The 27,223-nt window shown below is 44.1% G+C and overlaps 2 protein-coding genes across 3 annotated transcripts; one reads left to right on the forward strand and one right to left on the reverse strand.

The window, feature by feature from the left end:
- The first annotated feature begins 16 nt into the window (after positions 1-16).
- Positions 17-14,069, forward strand: LIG3 (ligase III, DNA, ATP-dependent). 2 transcript variants are annotated; one of them, XM_010084375.1, is made up of 19 exons: positions 17-467; positions 955-1,086; positions 1,912-2,109; positions 2,551-2,702; positions 3,606-3,772; positions 4,378-4,455; positions 4,571-4,739; positions 5,394-5,549; positions 6,028-6,159; positions 6,931-7,010; positions 7,408-7,495; positions 7,903-7,980; positions 8,250-8,373; positions 8,725-8,867; positions 9,703-9,777; positions 10,379-10,525; positions 11,539-11,713; positions 12,596-12,687; positions 13,515-13,748. In XM_010084375.1, exons 1-19 carry the CDS (start codon positions 182-184, stop codon positions 13,746-13,748), a joined length of 2,706 nt encoding a protein of 901 aa, XP_010082677.1. In that variant the 5' UTR covers positions 17-181. The 2 variants fall into 2 exon arrangements, with proteins under 2 accessions (XP_010082677.1, XP_010082676.1); XM_010084374.1 differs by having other exon boundaries at positions 25-467; positions 11,539-11,717; positions 12,600-12,687; positions 13,515-14,069.
- Positions 14,070-17,081: 3,012 nt separating this feature from the next.
- On the reverse strand, positions 17,082-25,727 carry RFFL (ring finger and FYVE-like domain containing E3 ubiquitin protein ligase). The gene is made up of 6 exons (XM_010084377.1): positions 25,540-25,727; positions 21,012-21,416; positions 19,087-19,170; positions 18,516-18,723; positions 17,735-17,758; positions 17,082-17,476 (listed from the first exon to the last, which is right to left on the reverse strand). The coding sequence occupies exons 1-6, from the start codon at positions 25,723-25,725 to the stop codon at positions 17,295-17,297; spliced, it is 1,089 nt and encodes a 362-aa protein (XP_010082679.1). The 5' UTR covers positions 25,726-25,727; the 3' UTR covers positions 17,082-17,294.
- Positions 25,728-27,223: the final 1,496 nt, after the last annotated feature.

Genomic DNA, 27,223 nt, shown 5'->3' on the forward strand with positions numbered 1-27,223 from the left:
CAGAGCCTACCTTTGCTGCGTTGGGCTCCCCGAGGCCAGCCCCAGTGACTGGTACCAGCTGCTGTTGAGGAGCGTGTCTCTCCGGTGCGTAGGCAGAAGCCAGGGTGGTGGTGCTGGGGCTTTGCGCTTCTCCCTGGTGTGGCACAGTTGGCTTCGCCGAGCCTGCACCGCTGCCGACGACATGGCAGAGCAGAGGCACTGCGTAGACTATGCCAAGCGTGGCACGGCAGGCTGCAAGAAGTGTAAGGAGAAGATCGTGAAGGGAATGGTGCGCATTGGAAAGATTGTTCCCAATCCTTTCACGGAGTCTGGTGGGGATATGAAGGAGTGGTACCATGTGAAGTGCATCTTTGAGAAGCTAGAGAAGGCCCGGGCCACCACCAAGAAAATCGAAGACATCACAGACTTGGAAGGGTGGGAAGAGCTACAAGATGGGGAGAAAGAGTTAATCAACAAGCACATCTCAGGTGAGACACCAGGCAGTACCTGGGTCATTCTGCTTTACTCGTCTTCAGGGTGTGCCACTGATTGCCACACAGTCATGCCTTTACCACAAAATCCTCACTGATGTATTAGCGTGAGCAAGTGACAAAGTGGTAGCGCTGCTCAAATCTGTGTCTGAGCCCTGGAGGAAAGGGAAGTTGTCACTTCTATGATAGGACATCTTAATTAATTTGTCACAACTGAGTATGGAGAAGGTCTGGTGGTTTAATTCACATGCAGATAAATCCCAGGAGGAGGCATCAGTTATTTTCCATTTTAATCTTTTTTTCATGATCTTTAGTAAATTGTGTACTCTTTTAACTTTTGCTAGCTGAAAAATGTTCCTTCATTTTTTTTCTCCTCTTTCCCCTGTTGTTTTAAGACTTGTTTGTTGTAGTATATCTTACATGATATGTTGAGTGGTGTATGAGGTTATTTCTGACTGCTGGTTTGAACCTTGCTGTTCTACAGAAGCTAATTCCAAGGCTGGAAGTACACCGAAGAAAAAAGTGATAGTCCAAGCTAAGCTCACTGCCACAGGACAACTAACTACGAAAGATCCATTTGCTCTCAACACTCCAAAGAAGTTTTCTGGCTTCACAGGTAGGATTTAAAAAACTGATTCTGGGAAATCCTTCTCTTCTAATATCAGCATAAGAGGTGTGTTAACTTAGCTCAGATCTGTATTTCTTTATCTGTAGAAGGTGGCTTAGTTTTAATTATTGTTTAAAAATCTGGTTTGCCAAAAAATGTTAGTGCTTTCTGAGGCTGTCAGTCCTGAAAGAACTGATGTTTGAGTTTCTAGAAAGTTTGTGCAGTAACCCACACTGTCAGGCTGACTCCACTGCTGTGTTAGTCCATTGGCCAATTTCAATCAAACTGTGCAGGTACAGAGTAGCCATATCCCATGTGGAACTCAAAATCTGTAAAACATGTGTTGAGAGGGATTCCCAGTTGCAGTGTTCGTGGAAGGGGAAAGGGTTATTCCTCAGCAGCTTGTCCTGAGAAGCAGCTGCCAGCAGGACAGTCACTGTGTTGGGCACCTGCTGACCTGACACAGACGTGGAGCTCTGAACCACCCAGACCATGAGTCGCCACGTACACAAAGAGATCTGTAGGGGAGTTGGTATCATGAGAGAAGAACATTTTCACCAAGGTTTAACCATATTTGTCTGTCAGAATTAAGGTGTAGAAAATTCTGGTGTACTATGAAGAGCAAAACTAATGAAAAAATAGTTTGAGGTGTTTTTTTAATGGTAATGAAAATTTAAAAGTCACAAATTTTGGCATAGCACACATTATTCAGTTCTGAAGCTTTGCCAGCATACCGGAGTTATTCTTTTCAGCTTGCCAAGCAGAGGTGGCCTCAACTTCAAAATTTGCACCCTATTGTACTTGTTTAAAAAGCAACTTTTTATGTCTTTGCAGCCAAGCCAAAGAATTCAGAAGATGTCTCTGCAAACTCTTCCCACAAATCTACCCTATCTGCAAAAAAATGTGATCCGAAGCACAAAGACTGCTTGCTGCGAGAGTTCAGGAAGCTCTGTGCCATGGTTGCTGAAAAGCCCAGCTATAACGTGAAGACGCAGATCATCCAGGATTTTCTGAAGAAGGGAAGTGGAGGAGGTATGGTTCCTGCTTGGCATTCTCGGCATATGAAACCGCTCACAGAATCAACTTCAAAGTATTATTTCAAAACCAAGGGTGAAATAAAATCTGATTGCTGTGTAGTCTAAGCTGTGATGGTTTCTGAGCTATGGAGATAATGTTTGCAAAGTGAACTGTTTATCCAAATACCAAATTCAGATAAGAATGTCTCAGTCTAGGATTATGGGGAGTGTCTGTAGGTGCTGCCAAACTTAGTGCTGAGGTCAGATTTGGAGGACAATTGCGGATGTTTCCCCTGAGAAATCTCCTTTCGTATGAAGCAGAACAGCATGGTGGAAAGACGAGGCCCCAGCTGTGCTTTTCTTTTTTCCCAGGGTCATGCCAATGGGCACAAACAACCATAGCCTGTACGAGAAAATAAACTGTGACAGTTTCTAACAGTCTGTCTTTTTTTTCCAGATGGTTTTCATGGTGATGTGTACCTGACCATTAAGCTGCTGTTACCAGGCGTCATTAAAATTGTTTACAACTTGAACGATAAGCAGATTGTAAAGCTGTTTAGTAGGATTTTTAACTGCAGCCAAGAAGAAATGATCCGGGACCTGGAACAGGTGAGTACAGACAGCAGTTCTCTTAATTTCTGTTGTTCAGTCTCTTGGTATGGAAATTCTTTTTTTTTTTTTTATCCTATTTGAAAGATTGTTAGCTTGGCTGGTGATTTTTTTTTTTTTTTTTTTGCTTTAGCAGTTTTCATAGTGCTTTCTGCCATCTGGAACCTTTAGAAAATAGTGTTTGAACAGACAGCAAGACATGAACTCACCTGCAAAACTTTAGAAAGCAAAACTAAAATATCTAGGAAGTTGAGCTGCACCTGCTGTGGCTAAGCTGCTTTGCCCAGCATATTCCTATGTAACTGATTTATATTACATTTTTTGTAACATCACGTATCAAAAACTGCGATTCAATGAGCAGATCTATTACTGTGAGATTAAGTTGGTTCATACAATTAAGCTGCACTCATACACTTGCAAGTGCTCACATGTGTGCATTTGATTCCTCTGCATAGGAGTTGGTAATTGACAATGCACATTTCTGATTCATTGCAAGGTGGAGAAAATGGGTTAATTAGATAATGAGGCTAATTCTTTCACCCCTGTTTATTGCCTTGGTATATATACTGCCTTCTAGTGACATCCCAGACTGTTTGAGATCCTTGGATTTGTAAGTGGATTCATCCTGAGGAAATAAAGGGTCTGTGATGCTACAGCAGTGAAAAACGGAGCAATGGGATGATACTGGTACTCTTACATACCTTTTTTTTCAAATGAAACCTGAAAAGATTTAATCTCTGTTGTGGCAGCTTTTTTCTAATGTTTGGTTCCAATTCCTTCATTCAATCCCAGCATCATTCCTGCACTTTCTCGTACTTATTGGAACCATGTTGAATCTTCAGTGGCATCCCCTTTCTCTAGCCATAGCTCTGACCCACACCCTTATTTTGTTTTTGGAGACAGGGAGATGTTTCCGAGACCGTACGCCTCTTCTTTGAACAGAGCAAGTGTTGTCCTCCAGCTCCCAAAAGTATCCTGACCATCCAAGAGGTAGATGAATTCCTCATCCAGCTATCAAAGCTGACTAAGGAGGATGACCAGCAAAGTGTGCTGCAACAGATCTCTCGCAGGTAAGGAAAGTAATCAGCCTCTGAAGGTTTATGCTAAAACTAGGAGTGGTTATCTACATTTCACAAGCTGGCATAGGAGAAAAACTAATTATACGCCACAGAAAACTGAATTTAACATCTGCAAGGTGCTCTTAGTGGTTTGATGAAGACACCTTGACTGCTGACGGCAATGCTGGACATTGCCAGAGGATTTCATCCTTGCCTGTCAAGACACTGTTTGATCAGTACTAAACAAGTGGCATGCAGAACTATGTTGGGAAAAGTGTTTGAGCCATTTAGACACATGGAATATTCTTAGTCTGGCTCAGCTTGGGTCGATCTAAGGCTGAGGATGTGACTATCATTTACTCTTGATGTGTTAAGTGAATTTTGGAAGGTGCGTCAACACTGAGGCAGAATATTGGTATTCAAACATAAAGATGCTAAAAAGCCTTTTGGGTATTCTTTTGTGCCTCTCAGATGTCACTAGTAACATGTCCTCATTTGAGTTTAAACCCTGCAGAAGGGGAGGACCTTTTTTTACAGAGGCCTGGATCAGGTTTTTTTTTCCAGTTGGAAAGTAGCTCAGTTAAATGTCTGCCATCTCTGAATCTCTTGCATTTCAGATGTACAGGCAATGACCTGAAATGCATCATCAGGCTAATTAAGCATGACTTGAAAATGAATGCTGGAGCAAAGCACGTGTAAGTCTTACTTTTCATTGTGAGATAAAACCAGAAGTGGGCATCAGCCTCATAAACCAGGAGCAGCAGACCTGAGGCTGATCCGTGTTTCCCTTCTCTCCTCAATTTGTTAAAGGTTGGATGCTTTGGATCCCAATGCTTACGAGGCGTTCAAAGCATCACGCAACCTCCAGGACGTGGTAGAGCGAGTCCTGGAGAACCAGCAGGAGGCTGAGAAGATGCCCGGTGTGAAGCGAACCCTCAGTGTCCAGGCCTCTCTGATGACCCCAGTTCAGCCCATGCTGGTAATGTTGGCTCCTCTGCAGTGGTGACCTTCAGCCGAGCAAGAGATGGAGTTCCCATATGTACTCAGAGACCCTCACCTTTAACAGGCAGTAGAGGGATAAGTGACTGTACGTGGTATGAGCTAATAGAGTGTGCAGTGCTGATTTTTATGTTTAATGCCATTTTATAAAGTATTTTCTACCAAGAGTAGAATGTACTCAGTACTTGCAGCTTCAGTGACACTACAGAAGCTAAAATTTTAATTTGCTTTCAGTCCAGAAGTGACTTTCTTTCTTTGCTGTCATTCCAGAAGTTGATCCTTTGTCTGGAGATAGTGTAAACTTGTCATTGGATTAGAGATTCAAATCAGTTTGTTTTTTGTTTGAACAAATCAGGGTTAAATCTTTACTTCTAGGCTAAGCACACTCCTACAAAAGGCACAGTACTTACACCTTTAAGTGTCTGGAGGAAATAAACACTGAAAAGCTGTAATTATTTGGGCCTATGCAGATGATTCTGACTAAGAAAAGGAAAACTTGAATTGATATCAGAGACCCTGGCCAGAAAGATCTACAAAGGAATTGGTAGATTGTTCATTAAACTAGGTAAGAGTAGCTTTCTTTTTAAATATATCAGCTGAGTTTGTTCGGAACTTCTCTCTCCACCTTTCTAAGGCTGAAGCCTGCAAGTCAATTGAGTATGCCATGAAGAAGTGCCCGAATGGCATGTATGCAGAGATCAAATACGATGGTGAGCGGGTGCAGGTCCATAAAAATGGAGACCATTTCAGCTACTTCAGCAGAAGCCTCAAACCTGTCCTCCCTCACAAAGTAAGCACCTATAAACTCTCATCTGTTGTGCCTGCTCCTCTGTAAACACAACTGAATTTCCCAACAGTTTCTATAGGCAAGGAGGATACCTTCTTTTGCAGACCTTTTTCTAATTTGCGTAGGTACTCGGAATCTGGAAAAACAACACTTAATAGAATTGTAATCAATTAGTTTTGGTGGACTTCAAGAGCTTGAAACTACAGTTAACTGACCTGCCTTAGAGTCCTCTTTATGCACTGCTTTTTGGGAGGCTTGATGCCAGTTGGGTGACTTGGTTATATTTGTTCAAGATTCATTTTTCTATTTGTAGACTGTGCTCTCTGTACCACAGTAGAAAATAAAGCTAGTGCAGATAGGCCTGCATGTGCCTAGACACATTTCTGGAGAAAACATCTGCATTGGAGTGAGCCCATCTCTTCAGCCAGTAAACATATATTTTTCTTTCCTTTTTTTTTTTTTTTTTTTTTTTTTCCCCAAGGTAGCCCATTTTAAGGACTTCATCCCCCTGGCTTTCCCTGGTGGGCAAAGTATGATCCTGGATTCAGAAGTTCTTCTGATTGATAACAAAACTGGCAAGCCACTTCCTTTTGGGACTCTGGGTGTGCACAAGGTAAAAAAAAAATCCCTCATTGTGGTTGCAGGCTGTTACTCTGCTAACTTAAATGCACTAGCATGTGGTCTGTTATCACAGGGTAATTTAAGAGATCTGGTGCTTAATAGAGCGTTCGGGGGAAAAATAAGATCCCTGAGAAGGCTGCTATTAATGAAAAGGTACTGCACTAATACAATAGATTTGATACTAACCTCATCACTAGCAGGACAGTAAGAAAACTTCAGCTCAAGGTAAATATTTTTAAAAATGCTTGGAAAATCTTGCAGCTCTGTCATTGCTTGGCGTTGCTTGACCAATGTATGGCAGATTGGAAGGCCAGAATGATGCAGAGAGTATTTAGTCCATGTGAATATTATGTAGTGCTTATCTCTAGACTAAATGGTGGTGAGGGAGAGGACAGTAAAATGAAAATTAAATTGTAAGAGCTTTAACTTATAGTAGCCATTAATCTGCAGTCTCTAGAATGCTTTTTGGTTTTTTTTGTTGCAGCAGTAGTGACGGATATTAGATTGCCCAAAGTCATTAATATTTGTGGCATTAGTCCCCTGTCACTGGGAAATTAGCATGTTTTATTTTCTTACTTTGTGCTTTGACACATTCAGTCTAATTTTAATTCTCAGAATACTTCTGCCTTTTGGAAGAGGCCTAAGCTCATTATAACTAAAAGATTATGGAGACAAAAATACATTCTTTTGTTTCTGTTATTTTTCTAAAACTCCATGTATCTGCTTGCCACGACTGCAGATTTTCTTTTTAATTGTCTCTCAGAAAGCTGCTTTCCAAGATGCCAACGTTTGCCTGTTTGTGTTCGACTGCGTCTATTTCAATGACGTCAGCCTGATGGACAGGTACGTGTCTGGCATAATGTTGAGAGTAGCCTGACGGGTTTCCCAGGTGAACTTGAATCCCTGCAGAGGGAGCAGTTCATATTGGCTGTTGGGACCGGCTGTTTACCCCTGTAAAACCAAGACAGCACGGGAGAATCCTTGCTGTGTTATGGAGCATCACCTGGAGCTCCATCTTGCTCTGCAGTTCCAAAATATCAGGATTAAACTGCATTTCAACTGAACTGAAATTCATATTATATCCTCTGAAACCAAGTGCACTCTTAACACAAAACTTCTATTGTATCACTTCCTGGGGGAAAGTAAGAATTGACTGTCCTTTCTGGAACTCTGTAGGATAATTCATTCAATTATTTAAATAGCTTTTCTCAATGTTCACGTGAAATTTCTTGCTTGTTAGGCCTCTCTGTGAACGTCGTAAGTTTCTCCACGATAACATGGTTGAAATCCCAAACCGGATCCTCTTCTCAGAGATGAAGCATGTCACAGTGAGTTCAGTGTTAAAACAGCACGCATGGTGATCTCCTAGATTGCCCTCCAGACACTTCACAGCTCCTTTACTGCGTGGCTTTTTTATTATTAAGACTGGCAAACCCAGCACTTCCCTGCCTGTCAGAATGGTTCTACTTCTGGTCTGTGTGCAGGATTTTGTGAGCTAGTGTTGTTCCAGAAGGCCATGCCTGTGCTCCCGTCTTGTCTCAGCTACAGCCACTTCAGTATAGTCCTAGCTTGCACATCTTTTTTTGGCTGATGATTTTGTAGACTTTGTAACTTTGACATTGTTAGAAGGAGCTAAAGCCTGTTGTAACTTGGTGTGTACTGTGCAAAGCTGAGCTGTCTAGAGGAGGCTGAAGTATGACAGTCTCGAGCTTACCACAATTCCTTTCCTTTTCAGAAAGCTTCAGATCTGGCAGATATGATCACCCGAGTCATCCGTGAGGGACTGGAAGGATTGGTGTTGAAAGATATAAAGGCAGGTTCACGTTTGCTTTTTACTGGTGTATGCTGGGAATCGGGGAGTAACAACAGATGGGTCTGTGGATGAAATACACAAGGTTGAGCATCCTTTCGAAACATCACCGGGTTCTTGTCGATGCCGACATCCAGTGCAAGTTTCTCCTTATATACTGGAGCATTGCTGTGCTCTTGCACAGCTGGAAAAAAGCACGGGCTGTTTGAGGAGATAGCTGTCCACCAGATGATCTCCTTCCTGACTGGGCATTCTCGCCTTGTTCTGCACAGGGTAATTATGAACCAGGAAAACGACACTGGCTGAAAGTGAAGAAGGACTACCTCAATGAGGGTGCCATGGCTGACACAGCAGACCTGGTGGTGCTGGGCGCGTTCTATGGACAGGGTAGTAAAGGTAAGCCTCTGAAGTAGACTTAAGTCGCAGATCTGTCAGTTCAGAAAACCCTCAAGCTTTTTCCCATTCCAGGCCTCCTGTAGCATTTGGTCTCCTACCAGAATGAGACTGGCTCTAGCAGTGACTGCTGCAGCCCGTCACGTGCCAGGCTGTGAGTTTACTTGGGTCTTGGGCTGGGCTCTTCCACCCAGTAGAGGCTCGCTGTGGGAGTTGATGCTCTGAAACCATCACAAGCCCACGGCCCTTTGACTCCTGAAGATGGAAAGTGGTTTTGGTTCATGACTTTGCTTTTTGGAAAGCTGTGTCTTTTCCTGTAGAAGATGTGAACCCCCCTGCTCTCCCCTCCTGCAGGTGGGATGATGTCCATCTTCCTCATGGGCTGCTACGATCCCAAGAGTGAGAAGTGGTGCACTGTGACCAAGTGTTCTGGTGGCCACGATGATGCCACCTTGGCACGTCTGCAAACAGAGCTGGATATGGTGAAGATCAGCAAGGTGAGAGGGGCTCTGGCACGGAGGTGATCAAAGGAACGCTCAGCAAAGAGCTTGGTAAAGCCTTCTTGCTGCTGAGCTGCAGCTGAGGTGCTGGCTAAAGGCAGAATTGAAGTGCTCTGCTGGGAATGAACAGGGGCTCAGCTGGAGTTAAATCAGATAAACTGCTCTGACACAAATGAGATGTAGGTGCAGGCAGCTCCCGAAGATGAAGCGCTGCCTGAGATTGTACTCAGACACTGAGTGGGAAGCCAAGCACCATCTGTCTCCTGCTCAGACAGTTTTATTGGGAAGAGCAGAGCAATTACCAATTTTGGGCGTATTGCAACTGGGGGAGACAGTCGCTAGATGGGGCTGCGGTTGAGAAATCCTCAAGTCAGACTGTCGTGGCTAGATAATTGGATATGTCAGGAGCTAAGACTTTGTGCGTGACTTATTCAGGTGAGGAATCTTTATTTTTCAAGATTTGACTTATAAACAAAGGGCTGAATTTTAATATTTACTTGACATTCTGAAAGCCATTTGCATCAAGGTTATAGACTCTTAAAAAATGTAGTCTTATATGAATCACAACTGGTGCAACAGTGTTAGTGTTTTACATATAGAATGACAGTAATTGAGAGCTGTTATGGGTAATTTTTGTGATTATCTAAATAAGAGAAACTGTTGCAGATCAGTGCCCCTTGCACTGAAGGCTAAAGCAAGCTTCATCCATACAAAGGCAATGCAGTCCCCTTATGCTAATCTAGCACTAGGTTATCTTTCAGCAACCTCTTTTGTAGGAACAGGTTCATACATGATCTTAAGTGCTATCGTTTTGGTTTTGTACTTTTAATAGGATCCTAGTAAAATTCCAAAGTGGCTAAAAATTAACAAAATCTACTACCCAGACTTCATTGTCCCAGACCCAAAGGTAAGTGCTGTCATAGTCATTTATCTATGTTTTCCAGCTCTGATAGAGGAATCTACTATATTTCATTTATACATGTACAAATTGTCTCTCTTACAAGATTAGCCTTCATACTTGAACAGGAAATAAAGTGCAAGTTTTTATCTCTGAATCTTGCAGGTGCATTTGAGGCTAAGAGCTTCATGAAGAAATCATACCTGCAGCACTTCTGGGAAATATTCTTGTGCATTAAATCCTTTCCAGAAGTGAATTTATTTTAAATTTGAGGCATAAACTGACTTAAAATAGTTGAAGCACAACTGTAACCCAGAATTTGCTGTTGTTTTATGAAATTTATCAGTGTGCTTTGTGCCATGTACGTCTGATAGAAAAGGTGTTGTTTAGAAGTGGGCATTGTGTATTAGTTGAGGATCTCCGACTTGATGAAATTACAATAGAAGTTTTTTTAATTAATGTGACCAAGAAGGTCAGTTTGTATATATGGAACTCTGTGTGCTGGGGAGGGGGGGGGCTGTTGCAGAAGTAGATAGAGGAACACAGAGTGTAGAGTTAGTTCATCAGACAACACAGGAATATGACGTGACTTCCTCGATACTGTGTTTAGAAAGCCCCAGTGTGGGAGATCACAGGGGCTGAATTCTCTAAAGCTGAAGCCCACACTGCAGATGGGATCTCCATCCGCTTCCCTCGCTGCACCCGCATTCGAGATGACAAAGACTGGAAGACAGCCACCAACCTCCAGCAGCTCAAGGTGAGTTAGCACAGTATGTCTGCAGCATGTTTAAAAAGACCAATCCTCATAGCAGGGTACGTAGTGAAGGTACCTGTGATGGCCTGTTACGTTTTCCATTTATTCTAGGCTCAGGCTCCTTGCTGGATTATTTTGAGGTGAATCTTATTCTCTCATGGGGCCTCTTTAGTCTCTTGAGCTCTTGGGTTGTGCACTTTTCAGGAAAGTCTGTGCTGGCAGCTAGTTGTATCAGCTCTTGTAACAGCCTTCATGGTGAGGAATTTCCTTCCTGAAAGAGGTGACCTTTATTTTCTTAAGTGTTTATGGTCATTTGGTCTCCCATTAATTGCTGAGATTGGGGGAGGCATCTGGGAAGAGACTGAGGCTAGCCTGGCCCGGTTCCAGGGCACAGGGGCCAAATGGCCGTCCTCCAGGACCCCTGGGGCTGCACCCACCCCACACAGCTTCCACCCCTCCTGTACGGACAGAAACCAGTTGGCTTGCTGCCATTCCCAGCACTAAGTCAGCTGTTGATGAGCTCTGTTCTCAGTCTTGTTACTGTCGTTTGGGCTGTCTTCACGCTGCCTGCAGGGGTACTGGCAGCAGATGTAAGTGCTTGTTACACCATCAATGCAAGGCAGGATTCAGCCCAATGCTGCCCAGCAGTCTTTCTGGCTCCCTGTGCAGGTAGGGGAGAGGAAGGTGAAATGCCCTCTCCAGACAGACTGTCCCTGAGCGAGCAGTGGGTATTGTTCAGACTGTTTTCTGAACAGTCTGGCTTGTTCTGTAGCAGATCGTGTGAATGTGGCTTTTGGTACCTCTCTGTATGGCTTCCCTTCGTGTCACCTAGCTGTGTGGAACACAGAGTTTGAACAAATTTGACAGGAAAATATCTACAAAGAGGTGCAGGAAGAAAAAGAGTATGAGCAAATGTGTCAGGGGAGACACACAAGAGGAGCACACGCATTCCAGCTAGGTCTGTCAGCAGAGGTTTCACTGGGGTTAACGGCGGTGCTTTCTTTCTGGCGGGACAGGAGCTGTACCAGCTCTCCAAAGAGAAGGCTGATTTCAGTGTTGCTGCTGGGGAGGAAGATGAGTCCACAGCTGGCAGCAGTGGAGAGAATGAGGGAAATTCCAGGTCTTCCACACCACACAGCACTATCAAAACTCCCCCAAGCAAGTCACCTGCAAAATCCCAGAAGCTGGAAGGTAAGTCGGTGCTTTCCAGAGAGAGGAGCCGCAGGGTGCGTTCTCTGTGTTTGGCGCAGGCCAGCTTTGGATCTTTGCCTTCAGATGCTCAAAGAATATGTGCGTGTCAGGATTAATGGGAAGATGCTGAGACCCTTGCTTTGGCCTGTGTTATTCAAAGCATGGAGTGAACAGCCACAACTCTGAGGCGTGCTGGCGTTAAGAAAAGATGGAAACAGCACTGATGATGCTGTTCAGGTTGGTGCGTAGGCAACTCATTTAGACAACAAAAGCTCTCTGAGATTATCAGCTGCCTAGAACGGCTATCTCGAACGCAGCAGAGTCTTGGTTATAGTTAGTACCAAAACCACTTTGGAGAGATTTCTCTGGGACAGCAGTCCCTTTTAATCTTACTAGATCAAGGTCCTTAGCAGAATGTGTAAGACTGGTCTGAACAGCAAACCTGCTGCTCCCATTCCTGCAGATGACATGCCCTGTGGTTAGACATTTTTGTCTATAAACCACTATTTAATTTTATTTGGATGAAATTCATGCATATAACAGGGCACCTGGATGGAGGGGATTTCCAGGTAGTAAATTGCAAAGCTGTGAAATGAGTTTGCTTCAACAGCACTTTGTCACCAGGGAAATAACTTGTAGCAAATTTATGAGCAGTCTCAAAAAAGCAGCGTGGTGCTAGCAAGGAGGGAAGTTGAACAGCAACATCCTGGAGATGAGGGCAGGAAGATGCCCCTCGGCATTTGCAGTAGAAAAATGTGTCTTACTGGTTACATTCTGCTTCATGGATTTTACAGAAAGAGGGAGGGAAAAGCCTTCTCCCCCCGCTTTAATACACAACCAGTATCTACAGAGAGCACAAATGAGACAAGCTTTTGTTTTTAGAGAGCAAAGCAGTCATTGGATCCCCTCAAAAATCAGAGGAGAAACGAGGGGAGAAGAGAAAAGCATCTGAGATGGATGACAACGGAAAAAAGGTACAGACAGCTGGAGAGCAAACACTTTGGGGTGGGAGGGAGCTGAGGCATTTTCAACTGTCTGTTCACTTTTGCCTTCCATCTGGAATGTCTTTGAAATCTTCCTATAGCAGCACTCTAAATTAAAATGAAATATAAAGGCAGAAACAGCAGCAACAAGCCCCCTTGTAAAAGAAACAGATGGCTGCAGCTCTGCTTTCCTGTCTGCAGTAACTGGGTTTGTCACGCCAAAGGCCAGTACTCTCTTCACCCACCAACAGTGTCCTCCACAAAGTGTGATTGCTGAGCAGCTACTCTTCCCAACTGCTGCATCTGGAAGAGTTGGGAGCTGTAAATGGAGAGCACTGTCCTTTTTAGCCCATTGGGCAGCAAATTGTAGGAGTGGGTTAAGAATCTCTGCGCTATAATTTCCTGATGAGCCTGGAGTGGCTATTTTGATGTAAACAGCAAGCCCCCTCCCAGGGTGGTTATGTTCTCCTACTTTAACTAAGGAGCATCAGCTTGTGAAGACAAAGACACTAAGATCAGGTTTACTGGACCCACATCAGCATCATCACAGAGGGTAATGATGGGGCAGTAATTTCCCTGCGCTAGGGAGGCACTGTTAGCTGTGAGATCTGGCTTTTGAAGGAAGGGGAGGGTGCTGCTCTTGTGTAGGATTTAAGGGCAGTCCAAAGAGCAATTTACAGTTACTAGGCATGGGATTAGCATGATAACCTTGGGAACTGTGAATGGACTTGTTCATGCCTCAAAGAATTCAGTGTAATTTCCAGACCAACCTCATGTTTTACCAACCTGTGCTTCTCATCCTCTCTCACACCATGCAGCCGCTGCTGGACATATTCACTGGGGTGAAGCTCTACCTGTCGCCCTCCGTGAAGGACTTCGACAAAATCCGGCGGTACTTTATCGCATATGATGGGGATATTGTGCCGGAGTTTGACACAGCCTCAGCAACGCATGTTATAGGGGACATTGATGAGAATCCTGGTGCTAAGCGTGTGTCTCCCAACTGGATCTGGGAATGCATCCGGAAGCGGAGACTGGTTGCCCCATGCTAGCGCTGCGGGGCAGCTGACCAGCCTTGACACAAGAATTCCCTCAAGGCAACAGCTGAGAACTAGGTAGGTGGAAGAAATAGAGGGAGTCCTCGGCGGAGCCACGGATAGAAATAAAATGCCTAAGTCCATCAGAGGTAGTTATAAAGATCCATGGCAAGCATACGGAATGAATTAAAATGACTCTCTGAAGAAATGTCAGTGCTGAATCCATTTTTCTGCCCATAATGTAGACCAGGGCACTTATCTAGGGGCTGGTGTAGTCTCCTTGGGTTTTTAAAGTTTGGGTATTTTTATAGATAAAGAAATAAAACTGAAGCAGTTTCTCCTTTGCTGTCAGGACTTACTTTCCAAAGGTTACTCTCTGCCTGGACAGGAAAACAGACCACCACATACGTGAAACTACTGGCTGTACTGCCAGGATCATTTTGCTGCATGGCTACAATTTACATGAAGGACGCGTCCTCCTCCTGCCTTGACTCTTGCCTGTCTTCTGACATTCAGCATGGGTCTGGATCCAGTAGCAGTTCACACCTTTGCCCTAGGTTTCATATTAAAACAGACACGCTTCCATTACAGCAGCTGCTGCAGCATTAGCCAAGCAGCATCCTCTTGGAGCCTTTGTTTTTCTAGAATATGCTGCTCGTGTGTTCTGCTGTTCATGTTTCAACAAGTGAAAGCTCCGGCTCTTTTAGGACAGCTGAGAGACGACCTTCTCTGAAGCTCTTCAAAACTACTGCAAGTACTTGGATATTAATGCAATGAGATGGGTTTCAGAAACAGAGGTTCATTCTAACTGAACTATTTGGCATGTGGACATTATGAAAGGAAAAGGGAGTTGACCAGGTTACTGGTTCCATTAGTCTCCAGAGGACAGAGGGTGCTCTCAGGGTAGTAGTCTTCATAAAGTTAAGATTGTACTGCCAAAAGGCTAGCATTTTAACTTGTTCCTTCAACCTCTTCCCTACTTGTACTTCACCATCTAATGATATTTAAGCACACAGTACCCCCAGCCTTTTCTCGTTGAAGTTCAGAAATAGCTGTAGGATCTCTGCTTTCTCCTAGCCTGGTGGCAGCAGAGTCAGAAAACAAGGTTAACTAAATCACATTTCAACTTTATTATAAAATTATAAACCAAACTTCTGTACCAAAACTAGTAAGTTTAACCATCATAGTACCAAGAGGATTTAATAGAGAATAACATGCCCTTTCAAGTAGAATATTAACTTTTAAAATATTTAAACAATGTACAGTGTACATAAAGCACATAAATATTTCTATTTACTTTATTAGTTCAGATCATTATATTCCTTTGGATCATTAATCAGTTTTCTCCAGATTTTGATTTTCCTTGAAAAACAATCATATCCATAGTAGAGAATCTGTATTTGCAAGTGAAACACTGTAGTCAGGGAAGAAAAAAAAAAAAGAAAAAAAAAGAGAGAGAGTCCTCCCTTCAGAAAGCACATTTCAGAGTCATGCTGGATACATCTTCTCACCTGTAATATTTCAGGCATTGATCTGCAACTTATCTGCTGTAGAAAATAAGCCTACCCTCTACTGTTAAAAGTACATCTGTCCACAGGGGAATAATTCCCCCAGCCCTGAGTTTATTGAAAAATATGACAACATGAATTTTCACAGTGAATTTACTAAATGAGGCTGTTCAACACCTTGATGTGTATTCCCGGACCTCTTTAAGAGTTCCCTGTGACTCTCCTGAAGAGTAAATACACTTACTGCTTACCTGCAGGTTTTTTTTAACATGATGCATTGAACTGTACCAGTACTCTTCTCATGCTGGAAGCTGTTAAACCGTAAGCCAAAGATTAGAGAACAACCTGAACAGGGAAAAAATAAAACTTGGAATTTTTAGTTCAATAAACCTCAGCAGCTGCCACATTTTTGTGGAGTTCAGAGACCACCTCGATAGTGCAGAGGTTCTGCTACCTACTGAGTGACAGATTTCTTCCTCTGAAGTGTTTTATTAATTCCAACTTGCTGAGTAGAGACCCTCCACTCCCTGCCAGTTGAGGAGTTGCTACTCATGCAATATTACAGAAGTTTATTTTGCTGTTAACTTATGTTACCACTTATTGCAAAAGCAGGTACCTTTGGTGATCGTGTCTGTAACTGCACTTCCACTGCTCCAGAAGCTGCAAGCGGACACGGTTCCTCTGCTGGCAGCCACTCAGTTTGAACACTAAGCGATCACCTCCCCTTAAAGGGGAAAACTAGACAGGGAAAACCTGCAGCAGAAGGTATTTAACTTCACAAGTGACTTGAAATGAGTATACAATCCCATGGTGGCTGAAAAGTTAAGGCATCAAGATTCTGAAGCTTAGCTGTGGTGGACTGAATGCTTGCACCTGAGGGAAACAGTTACAATTTTCTCTAGCAAGAAGGCTTCCAAATGAACACGCTGTTTGTTGATGAGGACAGCTGTAAGGGCTTGCAACTATCAACCTCTTATCCACCCTCACAAGCAGAAAGTACAGAATAAATGGTTTTTGAAGAGCAGTCTGAACATAACAGGACTGGGAAGGGGAGGATAAGGGGGAAGCTCATTAGTAAACAGAGGCACCTGCAAGGATGATCACTCATTTCACTGATTCGAGGGAGACAGTTTGCTTTCTCTCATGTCTCCCTTCTAAAAAGAAAAAGTCACCTGTAGTTAAATGTGATTGCGTAGCAATGGACTCCTGACTACTCCTTAGCTGTGTGTTTCCCACACTAAACACTCTAAAAGACTCAAGCCTTACATTCGTAGCTCTTTAATCAAGTGAAGTCAGTTCAGTTTTGAAACGATTGCTGGCGTATAAGGAATCAGCAACAGTCAAACTAGAAATCTCTCTCTTGCTGGCATGTAAACAGAAAACCACCACCACACAAGGTAAGGCTGTATGTTTCACAGTCTCACTCCCCTTACACTTTTCAATAATACAAAGTCCATCTTCAAATAAAATTATACATTTTTCCACACTTGCACTATGCTACAATTATGCTTACTCTGAATATGGAAATCTGAGGCAGTCTGCCTGGCCTGCAAGCATAAGAATTTAACATTAAATTAAAAAAAAAAAAAAGCACAGTAAAATTTAATTCTTTGAAAATAAAGTTGTTGCTGGGTGTGTAACCAAAACCACAAAACAAATGTCACTTTTTGAGACCCCAGTCCACTTTTGTTTATTATTCAGGGGAAAATATGAAGCCTCCGAATCTGATCTTTGTGGTGGAAAGCCAAGCATCCGTCTAACCCCAACACTAGTGGATCAAGTTATTCCAGAATGTAGGTTGCTAACGATTGCTGTGTCTGCAGCTGGCAATAAGGTCCAAGGAGTCCAGGCACTGTGGTGTAAAGCACTATAGTGGGAAGAGCACAGCTGGGCTTGAGCAAGAACGATTTTCCCCAGGCTTCGTCCATCCCTCACTTCCAGCTTCCCGTGGGGTCCATATGCTAATCTCTGACCTAACTATTTGCAGCGATTTTGACTGTTTCTCTAAGAGCAGATGAGGCTTTAAGGCATCCCCAGTCCTCCTTACACATGCTTAGGACTTAAAGACGTGGACAGCCCTTATCACGTACTGCCTGCATATGGGGCACTCGCTCATCCGCTTCCCACACTTGGTGCAAGTGACCATGTGGCCGCATTCTAGCAGGACACAGTCAATGGGTGAGTCCATGCAGATTTTGCAGAGGTTGTCCTCCATGCCAGGGAGCCCAGCACCACCTGAGTAAACAAGAGACCAGGGTTTGCATGAGTTCTGTGCAATCTGCGAGTTGTCTTTATCAGAGGGCTTCCTAATGTGCTGCACACGGAAGGTCTGAAAAAAATTCCCCTTGTATCTACCTAACATGGATGTATCTGCGCCAGCAACCAGCGAGGAGCAGAAAGTTTTACACGGTATTTTCTGTGTGATGGAAACACAAATACCACTGACATCCTTGGCAATGAGGTGAATGAAGCAACATTAAGAATGTCACTTACCGGTCTGATCGTCAGTGTCAGAAACTGCAACATAAGAAAATAAAGTTATTTGGTGAGAATAAGAAATAGGGGGAAAAAATTACTCATGCGGTACTATTAAACAGGAGATGAAAGCCTTGAAGGGACGTAAAACCCAAGCTGCTTTTTGGTAATCCCCATGCAGGGGTTCAAGCCGATTCTCTGCTCAGGAGAGGTTCTTTAACTGGCAAAAAACTCTCTCTTTTACTGAGCTTACACAATAGCTAATGCTTCACAAAGATAAGCAACTATCTGAAGGGATTCCTCAATTTTTAAGACAGCCTTGGAATTTATGCAGTGTTTGCCTTCCTAGAAATCCACTTTCAGTCACCTCTTGTGCCAGTCCCTTTGGTGTTGCACAATCTCACCAATATTGTTGAGCACAGCTGAGACACACGCACAGGCACCAGTGATGAAGAGACAAGGATCAAAAGCCTTCCAGTCATCCGCCTGGTCCCGCATCAGCTGCTCTGGGGGACGCAGGGGCCAGCCACAGCTGTACAGACTCCCGAGATGAAGGGTGCATAGTTCTCGTTTGTTGCTACTACAGAAAAGTCCCTCTCCAGAGCCACCATAATGCTCTCCTCTTAGACAACTACAAGCAGCAGTGACTAGAGTTTAGCTACTTTCACTCTCACGTGCACAACACTCCCTCCTTTCTCCTCACTGGCACGAAACAGAAATATAAGTTCTATTTCCTTCTGCAATTGTCTGTAGAAAAGGAAAACCTGGAAAACGGGCCCACGTTTGCTACATTTCTTACCTAGATGTTGCTGGTCTTTCTCTTTATAAAGACGAGTCACCCTCTCTAGCAGCTCCCACTTTTCACAGCAGCCTTTGTAGTTGACAAAGTTGCGAGCGAGAATTTCCTTCAGCTGTCGCACAGAGAGTGCATTGATGTCTCCGATGCTTGTTAGATCGGAAAGAGAAGCCTTCCTCCCCAGCACCAGGTTATCTTCCGAGTCAGTAGACTGAAAGGGAGCAAAGATGGGATGATTCTTGCCCTCAACACCAAGCACTACCATTTAAATCAACTTTCAACGTGTGCACTAGCAGGAATTCACGTTTGGATGTGTACATATAACTGATTACTCTGTGAACTCCTCCATCTATCACAAGCACAAGTCCTAGGATGGAAATAAATAATTTCTATTATAGTGTCCAAGTGACACCGCTTCTTTCTATATGGGGAGGACAATGATGCCAAAGAAAGGGGTCAGTGGGGTCTGCCAGTGCTCAGTCTGAGTTACTGTTTAGCAGTGATGATTCTGTGGTAGCAAATACAGCCTAGAAAGCCTGGCATTCCTCGTCATCTAATGTCTGGACACACAGACCTGTGTCTCCTCCTCTGCTGGCGCTTCTGCTGCATTCTCAACTCCTGTCATACCGCCGTGGCTCGGAGGCACGTAACCATTTGCCTGGAAGAGGAAACAAAGCTTTCACCAACGGGGCATCTGCATGTCCAAAGGGGAACGAGCTCCACAGCTGAGCACAGCTGCAAACCCTGCCCGCTGGAAGGATGAGCTGCGGCACGAGGTAGAAGTGAGCACACTCGCAGAAGGTATCTCCTGTGCAGCTCTTACAAAAAAACCAAACAAGTAAAACTTTTTGAAACTCAAGTGCAGCACCTTTAAAACCCCATTTATTTAAAACCTGCTAGAGTACTTGTACAGCCAGATCCCACATGATGTTCTTGGGAGGCTGGGTCAGGAGGAGACCAAATTTATGCAGGTGTACACATGCAATCCTTCAGTGAAGCGTTGCTGTGGGCCGTGGTGTGATGTCACAGCGCTGATGGCACCGGTGCCAGTGCCAGGCTCGGCACAAGACTGCTCTGGGACACAGCTCAGAGCCCACAGGTCATCTTCACAGTAACCACACAGAACCAGCTCCTGGGCTGGGTGCTGGGCTGGACACGTGGGAGACACCAAGTGAAGGACCAGCAGCAACAAAGCTGGAGAGTGGGAAGGGGCCGTTGCATTGAGTGCTTAATGAAAGTAAAGGAACTGCAGTGTAATTCTAGCTGTAACTCAGCAGCTGTCATTCCCCTCTGTGCTTTCCCTACTGGTCATGTTACCATCCCGCTTAGATAAGTGGTGACTTGTTAATATTTACAAAACAGAGGAATAATAACGATGAGAGAGCCTGGACTGTAGCAGGATGTTGTGCAAGTAGAGGCAAGAAGCTGAAATGTATCATGGAGCAGGGAGGGAAGACAACAGCTGAGTCTGGTGGTAAAAACTGGAATGGTGATATGCAGAAAGGCAGAGAGTGAAAAGGCCTTTTAATGATTTGTAAAAAATGTCCTCCCAGGAAAACTCTTCTTTTGTCCTAGATGTGAGGGAGCAGATACACACCTTCACAGCTCTGGTCCACAGGGACCTGAATACACACCTTAGCTCTGTAACAGGACTAGGAGCAGATGTCAAACACTGAGTAAACTTCCCAGAGCAGGTAACAGAAAGACAAACAAAGCAAAGTCAATAAAAAATAATTAAGCTCCAGTGCCCTGACAAGGTTCATTAGAACTGCAAGGTTCATCATACACTGAGACCTAACAACAGACGCGGGTTTTGTCTTCTGAGTGCAGAAGACACTAAAACAGCTCCCCCACCTTGCAATCATCCCTCTCATCAGTTTCAGTTCAGTTAAACTGCTCTAAACGCTGCTCACTGTCTTGCACATGAATTAAAGAACAATAATAACCAGTTCATCTAACACCTACGTATAACTGCCAGAAAGTCATCAACACACCAGATCGGTCTGTGCACCAACACAGGCATCGAGTACCGAAGGAAGCGGGCACAGGAGTATCCAGTGATGGCAAGTGTGGGCCAGAGCAGCAGGGAAAACACATCTCAAAGCAGTGATGTTGTTCTCTGAACGTTCAACATATTCAGCACTGCCCAGCAAGTTAAATTCCACTAGTGTAGGAAGGGAATAGCACATCAATGTTGGCAACTGCAACTCACAGTTTTACACAAGACAGAGTAAAATAACTCACTTTACTAATTATTCTGTAAGAAAGCGTGAGGTCCTCACTTCAAAATTAAAAACAAACCCCAGAAGAGAATGTATAAAATGCAACTGAAGTATTTTGTCATCTGTTCTAAACAGAATCCATCCTTGCTTTTTAAGCAGGCAGCTTTAATATAAAACTTTTTTATCTACCTGGAAAACCTCATGCAACATCTTAGTAGTTAATCCAAAAATAAAGATGAACGCGTTTGCAAAAGATGCTTCTGGCTAGAGACCGTACCTGTTGATGTACCTGAGCTAGTGAACTTGAGATGGGGTCTGCAGCCACGGGAGATGCATCACGTGAGGTAGAAGATGCTGTGCTGGTTGGTGGGAGAATCACAAAGTCCTGCTGTCCAGAGGCACTAGGATTAAATGGATTTGTTCTTATCTGATCTTCCTGGTTAATTACAGGCTGCTGGCCAAGAATCAGAAACACCAGGTCCTCCTTTTCACGACACAACTCTGTGGAAATCTCACGGAGTGCCAAATAGTCTCGCAGGTCCTTCACCTTCATCTTTATCAGCTCTTCCCGCTGAAAAGCTGTGGCTCGGAACCGCTGGCACAGGTGGCAGAGGAGGGGACCACCTTCGGGCTGGTTGGAGCAGGACGTACAAAAATTCTTTTTACAGTCCAAGCAGATGTGCTGGTAAAGAGAAGGGAACAGAATCAAACCGATCCACCGTGACCTGCGACCGTGGTGCACAATGACCGCGGGCGCTGCTCCCCTTCTGTCTGGAAGCCAAAGTAAATAACAGCCTCTGTGAAAGCGTATAAAACCTGCTCATTTATGAAAAAGTGCCAAGTATGTTATTCATGTTCCTAGATGAGGAGAAGGATCGACCCCAGGAGCAGATCACTAGATTCTTCACAGTTCCTAGAAAAGCACTATTTCCACTCCATTGACTCGAGATGAAATACTGGATTCTTAAACAATTCCCTCAAATGACAGGAGTTCTCTGCACCTCATCCCAGATCTGTTCATCCAGTTTAAGCCACAGATGAAATCAGGAGATACCTGAGAGGCAGCAGACTTCCCAGTAAATGACAGCTGCTGGTGCCTTGCTTCAGAAAACAATGCATTAACATTAACTGTGCATTAACAGAGCTCCAGCACTGGAACAAACTACTTAAAAACATTGCTCTGTTTCATAAATTTACCACTTGCTATAAATGACTGACACCCCCCCCCCTTTTTTCCTCCAATTTGCTGCAATCCCTAAATGAATCTTTTTTTCACTGTAAGAGGAAAAGGAAAACACAGACATCTGACAGACATCAAAGAATTCAACATTTCTTTATGCAGCTAAAATAGCCAGATGATTTTGAAAATAAAATGTACCCTGTGTGCCAGTTAGGTGCTAGACAGAAAGTGTTGGAAGTTTCGGAAATATCAGGCCCTCCAATTTGCTGCAATCCCTAAATGAATCTTTTTTTCACTGTAAGAGGAAAAGGAAAACACAGACATCTGACAGACATCAAAGAATTCAACATTTCTTTATGCAGCTAAAATAGCCAGATGATTTTGAAAATAAAATGTACCCTGTGTGCCAGTTAGGTGCTAGACAGAAAGTGTTGGAAGTTTCGGAAATATCAGGCCCCAGATGTTTAAAAACTTGACAGATTAAATTCTGTTGTTCAATGTTTATATTTTATACAGTTCTGGTCTCATCACTCAGGGCTCAATTTTCAGAAGTTCCAAACACTCGCAGTCCATGTTGACTTCTGCCAAAACTTGACTGTTCAACACTTTGGAAAGTCAAATTCAACATTTTCCAATAGGAATAGCAGCAGAACAGCCGCCTTAACGCGCTTTTTAAAGAGTCCTGAGGGAAGAAAGAACTGATTTCAGTGCTGGTTAAAAATGCCAGTTCACAGGCTCAGAGAAGACAAGCATCCCTATGAAATCCTGGCATCCTGAGCCTTCAGAGCTGTGCACGGAAAAACGCATACGCAGAGTTAGAGAAGCAACAAATAGAAACTCAGAGACCAAAAAATTGTTTCATTAATTGCTTCCAGTGATTAAAGAGCATTTTTGACTTCCCAGTTCAAGGAAAATGTTTCTCCTGTTCTAAAAGGTGTAAATACAGTACTTGCTTACCCCTTCCAGCCTGGCAGCCCCTCGCCCCACACACAGTTACACCCACAGATCCGGTAACAGACCTACAGTGACAGTTACTGGAAAGAATCCCAGTTTCCTGCCTGGGCGTTTTAAGACATGACAATTTCTACCATGGAGAGAATCTCTGGTCCTGCAAACTTGAAACCTCATCCCAAAACTGCTGCCCGGAGACCTGCCCAGTGAAGGTGACTTTCATCCAGCACAAAGCGAGACAGTAAGGGCCATCGCCACAGACCATCCAGTTCTGAGAGTTTTCCTTAACTTGCTTGCTACAAAAATATTCGCATGTAACTGACTTTTTTTGATGCTACGACTGCGGGAGCAATCCCGTTTCCCGGGAACCCTTCAGGGCAGAGACGGGAACGGCCGGCTGTGCCTGGAGCAGGGGAACCAACATGCCGCCAAGGCAGAGCAACGGCAAATAACCCCCCTGACACCACTGTCGCCTCTCTCAATCACCCGTCTCTGACAGGAGAGCAGCAAGAAGAATGGGGGGTAAAAATAAACCCAAAATCCAACCAACCCAGGTTTACTCTGCAGGGGAAGCCCCCCCTCTGTGCTCTGCAGGTGCCAGACTGGCTCCAAAGGGAACCACTGCATGGCCAAGGGCCCTCCAGCCAAAAAACCCCTCCTGGAGCACTGACGTGTTCAGACATCACGTAAGTGAGCGCAGAACAAGAGCAGCATTATCCAACGTGGTTTTTGCAAGTTATTAACAGTAATGACAGAAGTCTGCCTTAGTTATCAAGTGATACATTGGAGAAGTCAAAATAAAACCGGGCTTGTCTCTGGCTTATCAGCTCACCGCTAGGATTCATCTTCAGAGAAAAAAAATTCCCCAGCCTGTATCTGAGCATCAAGTATTTAAACACGCAGGGAAGCTGTCTGCCACATCTCGGTATTAAGCAGCTTTTACAGCTTCAATATATCTGTTGAACTCTGACAGAAAGGGCAATGATTGAAGACACCGCTCTCTTCAGAACGATTAGTTTCAAAGGTTGTTGTAAATTAAAACTCGTTACTGAAAGGTCAGATCACTTCTGAATGATGCTCACTAACTGGCAGCACAATCAGAGAACGGTCCAACTGGAGCGAAGGACTTTAAATCAGAGCCTGGCCGGACTGGAAGCTGCTCTGGTTGTTTGCTAGTCTCCCAGAGATACCAGGATGGGGCTTTGACACACTTGGCTCTTCACTGCCTGCAGGATAAAATGAAGAAATGCCAACATTCAAGCTTTCACTACAGCTACTGTTGTTCAGGGTTTTTTTTTTTAATCTTACACCCTAGCTTGCCAGGAGCTTTTTCTCTAAGTATGCAAAGAAAAGCATCTTCCTGAAAATGTCAGCCAAACAAGGCACCGAAACCAGAAAATGGGGGACGAAGGAAAACAACCTGATGCACACACCAGGAGTGCCTGCCCCAGCTTCCTGCCAGCAGAGAGGGCAATGAAGAATACTTGTTTTAAATTTAAAAGATTTAGTGAAATTGGTTTGCTGCAGAAAACTCAAGATCAAAAAAGTCATCTAAGAGAAGGAAAACACCAAAACAACTCAGAGATTTTTGCTACCACGATTAAATTTTACATCCTTTAAAGATGCGCCAACAGTTACTTCAAAGCATCTTACCAGCACATGCTCCATTCAGATGCCCCCTCCCAAAATCCTTCTAGCAGGTGCCACGTTATATGAAAATTAAACTACAGTTATGATAATAGATCAAGTACTTCAGATACCATCATTCTGCTTTTGGGGGTTTTCTTGGTTGGTTGATTTTGGGGTTTTTTAAAGCAATCTTGGTTATCCTCGTGGTCACCAGTGTGGAAGGAAGCAATATTTATCTCCTGTATTTCATTATAAACATGAGCTGGACACTGGAGTGCAAACGTACTGCCTCTTCTGGACAGAATGCAGAGTTTTCCATGCTCTCATTTCAACAAAGTGAGATTTCATAGACTTCTTGGTCCATATCAACAGAATTAAAGAATTAATATGGCTTACAACCACGTCGGTGTGGTATAAGTGACGTATTCACTCCCTTTCTGGAGACCCAGGGCCGCCGGATGCTCCAGCAGACCTTCCCGCAGCTGTTGAAGCTTTGCCACCCGCAGCCATCCCGCTCAAGTCAGCCCCAGCGATCACTGCTCAGTGGCTGTGGTGGCAGAAGGAAGGTGGAAGGAAGGTTTAGGAGGCCCCCTTCACAAGACAGAATATAAACCTCAAACTCGTTTTCATTGCCCGTCTGCGCTGAATGGGAGCAGCCGGGACACAAGCACACATTGTACTCCGCTGCCCCAGTTCCACTGACAGCCAGCGCCAGCAGGAAAACAGGGAAGTCTGCTCAGGGCAGAAACGTCTTCAATTGCTTTAGCAGATCCTCTACAATTTGCCCAGCAGAGCTTTCCCCAGCCCCATCAGTCAGTGTGTTTTCCCATGACTGGAGCAGTACTGCAGACACTGCTTTAAAGACAGCTCGTACTACAACGTATATTTTAGAAGATATTAGGAAAAATGGGATTCAGATCGGAGGCTTCTCATGCACATCTGTTTCTCTTCAAATTGGCTCTTTGTGATTAAGTGGCAGCCAGCTGGCATCCTGCAGCCAAGCTGAACCAAGCCAGCAGTGCCAGAGAAGACGTTTGCGACCCACCTTCCTGGAGGAGCTGTCGAAGTGCACCCCGCAGGCCTTGCAGCTCTGTTCGGACGCCGTGGGCGAGGGGAAGGAGCTGTACCCGGGGTTGGAATACGCCTGGGCTCTGGCTCCATGCTGCGGCGGCGGCTGCATCTCTTCGGGTGACCCATCCAGGCAAAACCAGTTACAACAGCTTGCCCACATAGTAACTGAAAGGGGAAAAGACACACATGAGCAACGACATGGGAAACAACCCATCAGCTAGAGCGAGAAGGAAGCACAGAACGCGTATTTACGTTTCCCACCAGCAGTTCATTTCTGACTGTGTGTTTGTTCAGTTTTGATCTTTCCTCTAACGTACAAGCACATGCGAGAACCACACACCTCGTCCGGCACGGTACGCCTTTTGTGAGGCAGAACAAATAAAGTTTGGAGAGTTAGTACTGGAATTTCTTAGAGTTAAGATACTACAGCAAAGATAAGATAAAATTCATGCTCCAGTTGGCTGTCTGAGACTCCATGATCCAGCTGGCCATAACAGGCTGCCTCTGCTCCACGTAAGCCGTAATACGCCGACTTTGTTTTTTGTGCATTGGGAAAAGCAAACAGAAACTCAAATTCTGTCTCATACATTATTTAAATAAAATCAGCAGCAAGATCGTAGATGGCTTATTCTTCAATTTTATTCTAAATCCCTCTACAGATTTACAGCTACAAATATAAAAAGACAAAATAAAAGACAAGGATAGCAGAGCCACTGATTTAACATAAGCCAGTTCTCAACCGAGTTTGCAGCGTTACAGGCTAAACCATCACACAGCAAGTAAATGTCAGTAGCTTAAAAATCAAATATTCGCTTCTGGTAACTTACGTGGGAAAACCATTGCTTGTGAGACACATAATCACTTGCTTTTTTTTCTTTTTTCTTTTTTTTTTTTTTGCAAGCCAAATAATGAGACAGATACACACACACACACCGAAAATCCTACCAGTCCCATGCAAAATGCAGTTTTGGAGCCTCCTAAGACCACCTATGCAGAAGGATTCCAGAAACACATTGCTGTAACCTTGCTTGGGGGCGTTCACCAAGAAACCTGAATTCATCTGGGCATTCAGTTTCCAGAGCACACACCGTGTGTCACCCCTTGCTGGCACACAGAATACAAATTGCCTCCTCTCTCATTCATGCTGTAGTTCCTGGACTGGGTTTCTTTTAGGTCTTAAAAATCAGGTCCATCGCTGATAGTGTTGCACTGCTTGATTTTATAAACTTCTGGAAATAAAACATCTCTCAGCTACACAGCCAACTCAATTCTTTCGCCTCAGCCAGTATTGCCAGTGCAGAACTCCAGACTCCAATGGGAAAGGGGCTGGTATGAGTCCTGCAGGTTTTCTGGTCTAATATACGAACAAACTGTTCCGTTGATTTTTTTTTTTTTTTTTTTTTTTTAAGCTGTGTGAAGTCTTTTGGGGTGATGTACTTGATTTGGGAAGCTTTTGCAGTTTGGTGCTGTTCCAGCATCTGTAGCTTTAGGGGCATCTTTAATCCTTTCGAAATCCAGCTGAATTTGGCTTGTCAGAGTTCCTGCTGTCGCTGCAGCGGACACACGCCTTTCAAAATCCCCAACGGGGAGCTCGCCAACGAGCTCTACCCTGCAGGCTCAGCAGCTTTTCATGGTTAAGTGAAAACTTACAGATTCAT

This window comes from Pterocles gutturalis, unplaced genomic scaffold, assembly GCF_000699245.1.
Source record: "Pterocles gutturalis isolate BGI_N339 unplaced genomic scaffold, ASM69924v1 scaffold46260, whole genome shotgun sequence".
NCBI classification, from domain to species: Eukaryota; Metazoa; Chordata; class Aves; order Pterocliformes; family Pteroclidae; genus Pterocles; species Pterocles gutturalis.

Coding starts and splice junctions, on each gene's coding strand:
- RFFL (XM_010084377.1), bottom strand. CDS start 25,725: ATGTGGGCAAGCTGTTGTAACTGGTTTTGCCTGGATGGGTCACCCGAA. Junction 21,417..25,539: donor TCGACAGCTCCTCCAGGAAG/GTGGGTCGCAAA, acceptor TCTCTTTACCAG/CACATCTGCTTGGACTGTAA. Junction 18,724..19,086: donor CAGCAGAGGAGGAGACACAG/GTCTGTGTGTCC, acceptor GCTCCCTTTCAG/TCTACTGACTCGGAAGATAA.
- LIG3 (XM_010084375.1), top strand. CDS start 182: ATGGCAGAGCAGAGGCACTGCGTAGACTATGCCAAGCGTGGCACGGCA. Junction 2,703..3,605: donor TGATCCGGGACCTGGAACAG/GTGAGTACAGAC, acceptor TTTTGGAGACAG/GGAGATGTTTCCGAGACCGT. Junction 7,011..7,407: donor GACGTCAGCCTGATGGACAG/GTACGTGTCTGG, acceptor CTTGCTTGTTAG/GCCTCTCTGTGAACGTCGTA.